Source organism: Acipenser ruthenus, chromosome 10, assembly GCF_902713425.1.
Source record: "Acipenser ruthenus chromosome 10, fAciRut3.2 maternal haplotype, whole genome shotgun sequence".
In the NCBI taxonomy this organism is placed as follows: Eukaryota; Metazoa; Chordata; class Actinopteri; order Acipenseriformes; family Acipenseridae; genus Acipenser; species Acipenser ruthenus.
This window is the reverse complement of record NC_081198.1, coordinates 24,069,815-24,083,916: the sequence shown is the minus strand read 5'-3', so window position 1 is coordinate 24,083,916 and position 14,102 is coordinate 24,069,815. Positions and strand designations below refer to the sequence as shown.

Genomic DNA, 14,102 nt, shown 5'->3' with positions numbered 1-14,102 from the left:
GAGCGTGCGAGAGCGAACTTTTATAAAGACCCATTCAAATTTGTAAAGAAGTTATTCACCAGTGAGAAGAATGGCACACTAAAAGCATCTAAGGTTGAGCTGGAGAGATATTTGGAGGAAACACATACAGATTCAAAAAGGCAGGAGCCTATGTCAGTTCCGTCAGACATCCCACCTATCAATCCACCAGAATACCAAATGGAGGATTGTGCACCTAAGTGGAGAGAAATAGAGCAAGCTGTGAAAAAAGCAAGGGCTTCATCATCTCCAGGGCCTAATGGAGTTCCGTACAGAGTGTACAAGAGTGCTTCAGGAGTTCTACGAATTCTGTGGAAATTGATGAAAGTGGCATGGGAAAAACAGGTTGTACCAAGAGCATGGCGCCGAGCAGGTGGAGTCTTTATGCCTAAAGAAAAAGATTCTACAAGCATCAGTCAGTTTCGTCCCATTTCCCTATTAAACGTAGAAGGCAAGATTTTCTTCAGCATTATTGCTCAGAGATTGTCAGCTTACCTATTAAAGAACTGCTTCATTGACACTTCAATACAAAAAGCGGGCATTCCAGGTTTCCCAGGTTGCTTAGAACACATCAATGTGATCTGGCAACAAATTCAATCAGCTAAAAAGGAGAGGAAGGAGCTCCATGTGACATTCCTGGATTTGGCTAATGCATATGGTTCAGTGCCACATGAACTACTTTGGGCAGCATTTGATTTTTTCAGTGTACCGATGACAATAACAAATTTAGTGAAAGCCTATTTTGGAGATTTGCAATTCAGTTTTTCAACTTCAGAATTCAGCACTACATGGCAATGCCTAGAGGTTGTAATAATGGCAGGATGCACCATTTCTCCACTGGCTTTTACCATGGCAATGGAAGTAATCATTAGGGCATCAAAATGGGTAGTAGGAGGAGAGCGCTTGGCTTCTGGAATGTGACTACCACCAATTCGAGCATACATGGATGACATGACAACCATGACTACAACAGTAGCCTGCACTAATCGATTATTGGGCAAATTAACCAATAACATTGAATGGGCACGAATGCAATTCAAGCCCACTAAATCAAGGAGCATCTCTATAATTAAAGGCAAAGTAGTAGATAAAACATTCTTCATTAATGGTGAGGCAATACCAACAGTGTCTGAGAAGCCAGTGAAGAGTCTTGGGAGATGGTACGACGGGGATCTAAAGGACACAGTTCGTGTGGGAGAAGTTAGACAACAAGCAGTGGAAGGGTTGAAGAGCATAGACAGCTGCGCTCTACCAGGTAAACTAAAACTCTGGTGCTTTCAGTTTGGTCTACTGCCGAGGTTGCTGTGGCCACTGACTGTGTACGAGGTTTCTTTGACAACAGTAGAGAAGCTGGAAGCTTTAATCAGTTCATACATCAGGAAATGGTTGGGAGTTCCACGCTGCCTCAGCAGAGTGGGACTTTATGGTAAAGGAATACTGCAGCTACCAGTCTCTGCTCTAACCGAGGAGTTTAAGTGCGCCAAGGTCAGACTGGAAATGACATTAGTAGAGTCACGCGATAAATGCGTAAGGGAGGCAGCACCTGTGTTGAAAACTGGAAGAAAGTGGGCGGCAAAGAAAGCTGTGGAAGATGCAAAGGCTGCCCTTCGAATTGGTGATATCATGGGGCAAGTTCAGCATGGAAGAGGGGGTCTTGGTTTCAGTTCAACTCCTCCTACATGGCACAAGGCGGCCCCAGCTCAAAGGAGGAAGCTGGTAGTCAACGAGGTGCAAAAGCAGGAGGAGAGGATGAGGTGTATAAAGGCCATTTCCCAGGCCAAACAGGGAGAATGGATGAGATGGGAGAGTGTGGAACAACGCAAGATTGGCTGGCAAGACCTATGGTCAATGGAACAGAGCAGGATCAGTTTCCTCATCAGGTCAACATATGATGTTCTCCCATCACCACAGAACCTAAACCTCTGGGTAGGAGAGGATCCCTCATGTCCTTTGTGTTCATCACCTGCAACATTAAGGCACATTTTGACAGGATGTAAGGTGGCTCTTAGCCAAGGACGGTTTACTTGGCGCCATGACCAGGTGCTGCGATGTTTGGCCTTAGCATTGGAAGACAAGCGTAACATGACCAATAAGTTGCCACCTGTTCCATCAAAACATTACACACAAAAGACAACATTCCTCCGCCCAGGAGAGCAACCACCAAGAAAAGGTGTTAAAACCAATCCTCGCCCAGGACAACTGGAAGCTGCTAGAGACTGGAATATGCTGGCAGATGTTGGTCAACGGCTTATTTTTCCACCTGAGATTGCCACCACTAACCTTCGACCAGATATTGTCTTGTGGTCTGGATCAGCACGCCTTGTTCACCTGGTAGAGTTAACAGTGCCATGGGAGGATGCTGTAGATGAGGCGTATGAGAGGAAGAAACTGCGGTATGCTCAACTAGCCACTGAAGCGGAACAGCGAGGATGGAGAGTTCGGGTTTACCCAGTGGAAGTGGGTTGTCGAGGATTTGTGGCACACTCTACAACCCGGTTTCTCAGAGACGTCGGATTCAGTGGTCAAGAGTTGCGTCGCACAGTGAAGAACTTATCTGAAGCAGCAGAGAGGAGCAGCAACTGGCTGTGGTTGAGACGGAAAGATTCTGGCTGGGGACAGGTAAGTAAGCTGGGCTGAGTTGAGTGGGGGACGGAGGGGGGTGATGCTGGGACGCCAGAATCACCGTCGAGCCCTCTTGAGGTGTCGTGGGCTAGTCGACGAAACACTGAGGATGGAAGGTGCCCACTTGAAAACCCCAGAGATGTACCCTACTTAGCTCAATCCAGACGGTTGTCATGCTGATGCGCTGGGGAGGCCGCACTTTGGTTGATCCCCGGAGCCAGCATCGCAGCCGTTGTGTGTGCTGATGCGCCAGGGAGGCAAAATAAGCTGATCCCTGGAGCCAGCATTACACTTCAGCCATTAACACCAGACAGAAGGATATCTACATCATCATATGGAAGGAAACGTAAATGGAGGGAGACACATATGGATCACATTAGTTTACTGTAAAGCTACGTCTTAGTTGGTGCTTATCTTGGCGAGAGCCGAGTTCAAATCAGCATGAAGTTTTAACATCTACTCTCGTGTAATGGAAATCTGTAATTCTCCAACTGTGGCCCTTGGATTTCCCTTTGCCTGCCGAACCATCTGCCTCACTGTGCGTGGGGGCAAGATACACTTGCATCCTCTACCAGGCAAGTTTACCACTGTTCCAGTGGTTTTGAACTTCTTAATTATTTCCCTAATAGTGGTAAGTGGTATATTTAGTTTTTTAGCAACTGTTTTGTACCCATTGCCTGATTTATGAAGGTCAACAACCATTTGTCTCTTTTCATTTGTGAGTTCTTTGCCTTTCCCCATGGTGATAGATGACAAATGGATTTCATATACCTCATTTTTATACCCCAGTGAAATAGGAAGCCATGGAATGCCACAATACAGTTCCTTAAGACTGAGATGAACTTAAAGAAGTAGAATGTTAATGCAGATTTAATTTTGTTTGATGTTATTCATAAGAATCTCCAAGACTGACAACTGATGGCTCAGAGCTCATTATCACCGTTTTGGACGAGACTATGGATGTGTGAGTAAGTGATGATTTGATTTCCAGGTTTACAGAATCAGAGACCTTTGTGGAGACATTCCTCTTGAACGTGCAGGTGAAGGAACCCGAAGTCAGTTTGATCCAATTCGGCGTGGTGCACCTTGAAGTCCCGCAGTTCCACGGAGTGTCCAATCCTATGGATGGCCGTGTGGTGTCTTTCAACACTAGCTCAGGTACCATCTGTACAGTGAGGATAATGAGCTCAGAGACGCATACCCCTGCTCACGGGCAACTAGTGACTGAGAACCCATCCAGATCCCAGAAGAACGAGGCAACAGCAGGCTCAATCCTGCACAAAGGCTTAAGGAAAGGTAATTACTGTGACAAGCTAGTACAAACCGAATATAGTCCCTCCAACACTTCTAACATGTAAAGCGGATTTGATAGTTTGTTTAAATTACCCATGAGACTATTTGAATACATTATTCATGTAAAACACAAACATAAGGAATCTAATGAATCTGTTAAGAGAGGTTAGCTGATTTAAATTTTAGATGGTAAGGGTAGCCTAACTGCCTAGAATTCATCTTCTTCTTCTTCTTCTTCTTCTTCTTCTTCTTCTTCTTCTTCTTCTTCTTCTTCTTCTTATTTTTTTCAAATAACAAGCTGGGGAAATATTTGACTCCAAAGACACTGCTGAAGTGAAATCACCAAGGAAGTAAAGCAGTAACAATTTTCTGAATGGAACTTTCTTTAACCCAATGCATTACCAGATATCACATGTTATATGTGTTTCTTTCAAAACTGCACATTTGAGATCTATATGGTGAATGAAAGTAAACCACAAGTAATATGTATGGAATTATGCTGTGAGCTACACTTACATTAAGTACTTCCTTCCACAGCTATATGTTATGTTAATGAATCCATATATTGCCAGTTTGTATAGCACTTGGGAATCCCCATGGATTTGGTGGTTATATTGGGAAATCAGGCAGCGGCTTATCCTGATGGGTATAGGCTGATCAACTCCATAGTTCCTTATGGGCTATATAGACTAAAGGGTCCTATTAACCTTTAACACTGGCAGTATACGTCAGACATTGTGGCATTGACCCTAACCCTAACCCGAACCCTATTAGAACATAAGAACATAAGAAAGTTTACAAACGAGACGAGGCCATTCAGCCCATCTTGCTCGTTTGGTTGTTAGTAGCTTATTGATCCCAGAATCTCATCAAGCAGCTTCTTGAAGGATCCCAGGGTGTCAGCTTCAACAACATTACTGGGGAGTTGGTTCCAGACCCTCACAATTCTCTGTGTAAAAAAGTGCCTCCTATTTTCTGTTCTGAATGCCCCTTTATCTAATCTCCATTTATGATCCCTGGTCCATTTTTCTTTTTTCAAGTCAAAGAAGTCCCCCGGGTTGACAATGTCTATACCTTTTAGGATTTTGAATGTTTGAATCAGATCGCCGCGTAGTCTTCTTTGTTCAAGACTGAATAGATTCAATTCTTTTAGCCTGTCTGCATACTACATGCCTTTTAAAACTGGGATAATTCTGGTTGCTCTTCTTTGCACTCTTTCTAGAGCAGCAATATCCTTTTTGTAACAAGGTGACCAGAACTGAACACAATATTCTAGGTGAGGTCTTACTAATGCATTGTAGAGTTTTAACGTTACTTCCCTTGATTTAAATTCAACACTTCTCGCAATATATCCAAGCATCTTGTTAGCCTTTTTTATAGCTTCCCCACATTGTCTAGATGAAGACATTTCTGAGTCAACATAAACTCCTAGGTCTTTTTCATAGTTCCCTTCTTCAATTTCAGTATCTCCCATATGATATTTATAATGCATATTTTTATTGCCCGCATGCAATACTTTACACTTTTCTCTATTAAATTTCATTTGCCATGTGTCTGCCCAATTCTGAATGCTGTCTAGATCATTTTGAATGACCTTTGCTGCTTCAACAGTGTTTGCCACTCCTCCTATTTTTGTGTCGTCTGCAAATTTTTTTGCTTACTATACCAGAATCTAAATCAGTAATGTAGATTAGGAATAGCAGAGGACCTAATACTGATCCCTGTGGTACACCACTGGTTACTTCACTCCATTTTGAGGTTTCTCCTCTAATCAGTACTTTCTGTTTTCTACCTGTTAACCACTCCCTAATCCATGTGCATGCATTTCCTTGAATCCCTACTGCGTTCAGTTTGAGAATTAATCTTTTATGCGGGACTTTGTCAAAAGCTTTCTGGAAATCTAAATAGACCATGTCGTATGCTTTGCAGTTATCCATTTTCAATGTTGCATCCTCAAAAAAGTCAAGTAGGTTAGTTAGACATGATCTCCCTTTCCTAAAACCATGCTGGCTGTCTCCCAGGATATTGTTACCATATAGGTAATTTTCCATTTTGGATCTTATTATAGTTTCCATAAGTTTACATATAATAGAAGTCAGGCTTATTGGTCTGTAGTTACCTGGTTCGGTTTTGTTTCCCTTTTTGTGGATCGGTATTACGTTTGCAATTTTCCAGTCTGTCGGTACAACCCCTGTGTCAAGAGACTGTTGCATGACCTTGGTTAGCGGTTTGTAAATAACTTCTTTCATTTCTTTGAGTACTATTGGGAGGATCTCATCTGGCCCAGGGGATTTGTTTATTTTAAGAGCTCCTAGTCCCTTTAACACTTCTGCCTCTGTTATGCTAAAGTTATTTAAAAGCGGATAGGAACAGGTCGACATGTGGGGCATGTTGTCCGTGTCCTCCTTTGTAAAAACCTGTGAAAAGTAATCATTTAATATATTTGCTATTTTTTTTTTCTTCATCTATGATTTTGCCATTTGTGTCTCTTAGACATTTAACCTCCTCTTTGAATGTTCTCTTGTTGTTATAATATTGGAAAAACATTTTGGAATTGGTTTTAGCCCCCTTAGCAATATTGATTTCTATCTCTCTCTTGGCCTTTCTAACTTCCTTTTTGACTTGTTTTTGCAGTTCCAAGTACTCTTTCTGTGTGCTTTGTTTTTGGTCCCTTTTAAACGCTCTGTAAAGTGCCTTTTTTCGCTGAATATTTTTTTCAATTGATCAATAAACCATTTTGGCCATTTTGTTTTAGATTTAGATTTGTCTACTTTTGGTATGTAATTGTTTTGTGCCTCTAGTACTACATTTTTAAAAAACAGCCATCCTTTTTCTGTGGATGTTTTCTCTATTTTACTCCAATCTACTTCTATTAGTCTCTGTTTCATACCTCCGTAGTTTGCTTTTCTAAAATTGTAAACCTTAGCTTTAGTCATTACTTTTGGGGTTTTAAAAAATATTTCAAATGAGACCATGTTGTGGTCTGAGTTTGCCAATGGCTCTCTGACCTCTGTTTTAGTTATTCTGTCTTCATTATTTGAAAAGACTAAATCAAAGCAAGCTCTGTAGTCGAGTGGTAAGTGTCTTCTGCTAACGTCATCGTTATAAACTCCTCATTCACTAGGAGGAGAACCGTTACAGGCACTTCACTTTGAGCCAGCAGTGACTTGACTCCAACCTGTCTTCTCCTAAACAAAAAGATTGAATAACCTGTCATGTCCAATTACCTGCACATGTCCTGGGAACTGCCCCATGCGTTACTCTTCTCACAATGGTATATCTCCAGCCAGACAAGCCAGGCTCCCCTGCCCCAGCAACAAAGCCTGCCATCCTGGTGTCAAGGAGGTGCGCTTCCTCAAGGCAAATTGTGAAGACTTCCTTCACATGGGTCTGAAGTACCAACACCTCAGCCCTCCCTCTCCCAACGTCGACTACATTCCCATTCGTGTGGAAATCAGAGACGAGAAGACACGCACTCAACTGCAGGTACAGTCAGGTTCCTGTGTTAGAAAAGCAGACAACAATAAAGACATAATTTACTTTAAAACGTTTAGGATCAAAACAGGACACTTAATCCAACAGACAGAAACATATATTGCCATCACCACTGTGCTATACACCTGAGGGAAGCAATTGGCTTTCTCTTTCCATTTACTTCCTGTGTTACAGTCTGATCCCACTAGGGTTGGGTCTTACTTCCTGTAACACATGATGTGAATTAACAGTGTGAAATTAGCAGTGTTGGAAACAGCATGACACAGATTTGGACTGATGCATAATGTAAAGCTTAGCTCTGACACAATGTCCAATTTCACCATCTGTAATAATAAGGGTCCTGGTGGTTTTTCTAGATATACTTTAAGGCTGCACAATCCTTCAGTATTTAGCTTCTGGGGGGTGGATTTGTTAAAAAGTTTCACATGTTCCAAAATGTACCAAAAATTTAAATGTTATCAAGAGTAAATTTAACTAAAGTGACAAAAGTTGGAAATTCACTTCCCTTTCCAGTAAAATTATTTATACAAAACCTTAATTATCCAAATCTCCAAATAATTGAGAGCCTACTGCACTTGTAATTGAGAGCCTACTGCACTTGTAATTGAGAGCCTACTGCACTTGTAATTTGCATTGCATGTGCTTCTTCCAGGCGGAGAATGCCTGGATTCCAGTTAAGATCTGGGGGGCAATCCAGAACCAGCAGCCCCGGGGAGCTTTCATGTCCATGTTTATCCTGGAGGTGGACCAGTTCATCCTGACCCCGCTGAGCACTGCCTCTCTGGATGCAGAAGACGACGAGACGCCTCAGTCCAGGCTGGTCTTCAGTGTCACCAAGCCCCCGGATGAGGGCTACATTACCCATCTGGATGACCACACCAAGCCTGTGTCTTCCTTCAGCTGGCAGGACCTCTATGAGATGAAGATCGCCTACCAGCCTCCGAACGGCAGCCATAGAGGCAGGAGGAACTTTGAGGTGCCAAGGAACTCTCACTATCAAAGGGCTTTAGTGCCGTATGCATAGCATGATGTTTATTAGGAGAAGGAGTTGGTTGGCTGATGAAGAGAAAAAAGGAGATTATAGGCAGGGCCTTTATTTCAGGTCATTTACAGTGCAAGAGTGGTGGTCTTCCACATAGGTCAGTGTCTCGTTGATTGATCCAGCAGTGGCAGATTTAAATACTGCTTAGATTAAAACAACTACCAATGAAAGAAAAACATCCAGTCTTTTCAGTGTTTTTATCTTAACCTTTTTCATGGGGTATTCAATGCAGGAGTAAACCATTTATATACATCCTGAAAAATCTATTTCAGACTGTATGTACTGTTGCATGAACTCATTGATTATCTGTCTTTAGGTGGAGTTTGAAGCTATTGACGGATTCTTTTTAAAGAGCCCCTCCATCATGGTTCATTTTTCCATCCGGACAACTGAAACCAATGCACCACGAGTCTCCTGGAACATGGGTAAGCATCGGAGATGTAGACCACCCCTAACCTATCCATTCCAAGTCCATGGAAGTGGATGTCTGGTGTAGTCCAGTCCAGTACCAATGATGGTCCGGTGGCAGGTACATAGAAATACACTTAACATTACATACCGCTGTGGCCAAAAGTTTAGCATCACCTAGAATTTTAGGATTGAGACATCATAATAATAATAAAAAAAACATATTCACATAATTTAGATCTTTTATTTAACATCATGTAATCAAAGAAACTACAAAATGATATTGCCAAAGTCAACCGGAAGCCATCATTGTAGTACTGTATTTCATATTATATTTTGAAATGTCATATTTCAAGTATATGGCACACTACAAAGAGGTGTGTTAAAGTAACATTATTCAGCAGGTCCCATTCGATTTTATGAAGCAAAATTAGTTAATTCTATAGGGTGATGCTAAACATGTGGCCATAGCTGTATAACATATTTTTTAAACCATAAACATTACCACCAAAAAACAATGTTATATCAGGGTTTGAGATCCCAGTTTTTCTTAAGTCATCGTTAGTAGCATTCTAAGAATTGCTCAAATGTGTTTCTGTTGTATTAGTATCATATCTTTAGAAATAATAAAAATAAACTTAATACATTGAATGAATACATTGAAAAAGACTCCATCCAAACTAATTTCTTACATGTGTTTTAGCATTTCTAAAGTCAGCACTACTGATTGTTTAATATTATGGATGATTGTATCTTATATATATATATATATATATATATATATATATATATATATATATATATATATATATATATATCTTGTAGGCTTGCTGAATGCAGGCACCACTTTTTAATGTGGAATTAATCACAGGCGAACACAGGTTTGGTGGATCCGGGTGCTTTTATTTTGGGTCTTCAAGGGCATCAAAAACGGAAAACAAACAAAAAACAAACCTATATCTTGCACAGGAGTAGTTTAAAAAAAAACTATTTTCAAGACAAACAAAAGGTTCCAACACGGCTCAGTCCTTCTCTCCTCAGTAACGATCCCCTGTCTAGTGACTGCTCAGCCTTTTTATATCACTGGGCTGGAGGAGATGCTTGTTAACTGGTGCTGGCCAATTGAGGCAATCACTAATCTATTCATTTTAATTAACGTCCCTAAATATGAGCACCTGTAGCCCATAGCCCACTTATCTCCTCCTGATCATTGCAGGCTGGTTCCAGAGCTGCCAGTGATCCCTCCTGTGCTGTTTGCTGGGTCCGGTCAGCCTCTCTCCAGCCCACCATATGCACCCCCTGCGGGTTGGCCTGTGAGATGGCTCACATACCTTCCCCCTTTGCTTCGGCATAATCCTAGAGCAGGAAGAAGAAGTCAATTCAGGGATTCTTGACAACACGTCAGCATTCATATGATCCTTACCTGCCCGGTGCTTAACCTCAAAACAGTAGGGCTGTAGAGCCAGAAACCATCGAGTGAGACGAGGGTTTGAATCCTTCTCCTTATACATCCAGCGCAGCGGTGCATGATCTGTATAAAGGGTGAAGCGGCGTCCCCACAAATAATATTTTAAGCTTTCTACAGCCCACTTGATTGCTAGACATTCCTTTTCTATCGTTGCATACCGTTGTTCTCGAGGTAAAAGTTTTCGGCTTAGAAACATGATGGGATGTTCTTCCCCATCAAAGTCCTGAGCTAATACTGCCCCTAAGCCCACCCCTGAGGCATCTGTCTGCAAGATAAAATCTTTTCTAAAATCAGGGTTCTTTAAGACTGGTCTGGACAACAAGGCATGTCTCAAGTCCTGAAACGCCGCCTCACACTCTTTGGACCACTGGATGGGCCGATTTTTATGGCCTTTGGTCAAATCTGTAAGGGGTGTAGCTCTAGTGGCGAAGTGCGAAATAAATCTCCGGTAATAACCGGCTAGCCCCAAGAAAGCCCGAACCTGCCTTTGGGTAGTGGGACGAGGATAATTCCTCAGGGCATTAACTTTAGTTTCTTGAGGTTTTACCAACCCCTGCCCCATTGTGTACCCTAAATATTGGGTTTCCGAAAAGGCTAATTTGCATTTTTTTGGATTTGCTGTGAGCCCTGCCTGCCTAATGGAATTTAATACCGCCTGTAGCCTTTCTAGATGTGTCGGCCAGTCATGGCTAAAGACTACCACATCATCTAAGTAGGCTCCAGCATACTCAGCATGAGGACGGAGGACCCGATCCATCAACCGTTGAAAAGTAGCAGGCGCTCCGTGCAAGCCAAAGGGGAGAACCACAAATTCAAAGAGACCCTGAGGAGTGGAGAAGGCAGTTTTTTCACAGGAGTCTGGTGATAAGGGTACCTGCCAGTAACCTTTGGTTAGATCTAGAGTGGAGATATATCGGGCATTTCCCACACGCTCCAGCAGTTCATCCACTCTAGGCATCGGGTATGCATCAAATTTGGAAACTGCATTTAATTTTCTGAAATCAATACAAAACCGTATTGAACCATCAGGCTTGGTAACCATTACCACCGGGCTGCACCAATCACTAAACGATTCTCTAATAACCCCCAACTCCAGCATTTTTCTCACCTCCTCCTTCATGGTCTCCCATTTGGCTGCCGGGACCCGTGTATGCCGCTGACACACTTTCACTCCTGGCTCCGTTGTGATTTGGTGCTGCCCCAGGTGTGTGATCCCAGGTTCCTCAGAAAATACATCAGAGTTATCGGACAACAATTTATTAAGTTCTTTTTGTTGCTGGTTATTCAAGTGTTCCCCTTTGCATATGCTATGTCTTTGTGGTACTTTGGGCTCCCCTTGGGTTTCATCCTCCCCCTCTAACTCAGCATTTCTAAAAAACAAGCACTCTCGTTCTTTCCAAGGCTTTAGTAAGTTAACGTGGTATATCTGGTGGGTTTTTCTTTTACCTGGTTGATGAACTTTATAATTCACGGGTCCTACCTTCTCCACTATTTCCACTGGCCCCTGCCATTTTGCTACAAACTTATGGGGGTCAGATGGGACCAGCACCAATACCCGGTCCCCCTCTTTAAACTCCCGGGCCCTCGCCCCCTGATTGTACTGTCGCTCCTGTTGGGACTGCTCTTTTCTTAAATGTTCCTGCACTAGTTGGGACATTTTTCCCAACCTGTCACGGAGTTGAGTTACATACTCTGCAACACTGTCCCCTCTAGCTGGTTCTGCCTCCCATGCTTCCCGCAAGACGTCTAGTAACCCTCGGGGCTGTCTGCCAAACAGTAATTCAAATGGGGAGAACCCGGTTGATGCTTGGGGAACTTCCCTGAAAGCAAACACCAGAAAAGGCAAAGCAGTATCCCAGTTACACAAATCTTCTTGTGCTACCCTTTTAAGCATACCTTTTAGGGTTCGGTTGAACCTCTCTACCAAACCATCCGTCTGTGGGTGGTACACAGAGGTTCGAATTGTTTTTACTTTCAGGAGGCGGCATAACTCTTTAAAGACCCGGGACATAAAGGGGGTTCCCTGGTCAATAAGCACTTCCTTTGGGAGACCCACTCTACAAAAAATATTCATTAGTTCTCTGGCTATAGTTTTGGTAGCCATGTTCTTTAAGGGGACCACCTCAGGGTATCGGCTGGCATAATCAACTAGCACTAATATATATTCGCACCCTGACTTGGTTTTTGGCAAAGGGCCAACTATATCTATCCCTACCCTATCAAAGGGCACCTCAATAATAGGTAGCGGTATCAAGGGAGCTCGAGGTGGTTTTTTACTTGCCACTTTCTGGCACTCGGGACAAGACTCACAGAAATCTGCCACCTCACGCCACACCCCTGGCCAAAAAAAACGGAGAAGGATTCTGTCTCGTGTCTTGTCAGTGCCTAGATGTCCCCCCAACAAATGTGTATGCGCTAAACGCATAATGGTGTTCCTCTGTGAGTGCGGTACTAGCAACTGGTGGGTATGTTCTCCTGGGAGAGTACCCCGAATAACCCTGTATAACAGGCCGTTGTTTAACAGAAAGTGTGGGGTAGGTTTTGTGTCGCATATTCTCCAATATTCTTCACTAGCTTCCATGGCCTGTTCAAATGCATACCGTAAGTTAGGATCCTCTAACTGAGCTTGCTTAAAAACCGGACGATCAAGTTCAATCGCTCGGTTCAAAAAATCTTCATTGTCTTCAGACTCTACCGCCTGTAATGAGGGAAGATTTATAGGGCTTTCCCCAATTCTGCCAAGGTTTTTAGTTTTCTCCAGAAATTTCCTACCTTCCCGCTTCTTTTGAGAGCGGGTTTTCCTTTCTCCCTCAGGGGGCTTGATTACTTCCTCCCTAAATGGAAATAACCCTTCATCCATATTTTCCCCCTCAAAATTAGAAGTGGAGTGCAGTGGTCCCCCCCTTTCTCCAACCAGTGTGGTTCCGGCTTTTAACAGTTGATGGAACCTTTCACAGTTCTTCCCTAAGATTACAGGGAAGGGGGGAGCTGGAATCACTCCCACCTTAACCTTAAAGGATTTACCCCCAATTTCTATATTGATTATTACAGTGGGATAAGTTTTTATATCACCATGTACACACAGTAAATTTATGTCTGCTTGCCCCTTTCTGTATTTGCTTCCTGGTACGAGATCCCGGCTAACCAGAGTCTCTGTGCTACCTGAATCTATCAGAGCGATGGTTTCCTGACCCTCAACCCTCACTGGTATGACAAAGGGATCTGCACTCACCGGGCCGGCATGACCATATGCAATGCTGCGCGCCACCCCGACTTCCATACGTTCAATCTCCTCCTGCTGACATTGCCTCGCGATGTGCCCGGGTTCTCTGCACCTGAAACAAATGATGGGGCCTGGGGATGTCCGTGGTTTGTCCTGCCAGAATTCCTCTGGTGGGCTAGTTTTTTCTGTTACCCACCGAGGAGCTAACCGTGGAACCCATAAAGGGGGTTTCCGGTTACCCTCTTTGGGGTTTACCTTTTTTTGTATGTCCTTATGAGATGTATTTGTCCTCTTTCCTGAGCTTCCTTCCGATGGGGCTGCAGCCGCTTCAGCATCCTGGTAGGCCTCTGCCAGGCAAACAGCCAAGCTCTGTGGTTGATTTCTTCGGACCCAGGCTGCCACTCCGGCTGGTATTACTTGTAACAGCTGCTCGACCACCAGACAGTCTGTGATTTGCTCAACATTCCTGCTCTCTGTTTTCAGCCACCGTTTGCAGAAGTGGCGGAGGGTTTGAGCTGCCACACGGGGTTTAG

General features: G+C 43.3%; 1 protein-coding gene across 2 annotated transcripts in view; it reads left to right on the top strand.

Moving 5' to 3' along the window:
* The window catches only part of frem1b (Fras1 related extracellular matrix 1b), a 157,792-nt gene that overhangs the window by 33,927 nt on the left and 109,763 nt on the right, over positions 1 to 14,102 (top strand). For both annotated transcript variants that reach the window (XM_059031962.1, XM_034017493.3), the window contains 4 exons: positions 3,632 to 3,936; positions 7,220 to 7,419; positions 8,081 to 8,404; positions 8,787 to 8,895. In XM_059031962.1, coding sequence (XP_058887945.1) covers positions 3,632 to 3,936; positions 7,220 to 7,419; positions 8,081 to 8,404; positions 8,787 to 8,895 — 938 coding nt within the window. The remainder of the gene's footprint in view (positions 1 to 3,631; positions 3,937 to 7,219; positions 7,420 to 8,080; positions 8,405 to 8,786; positions 8,896 to 14,102) is intronic.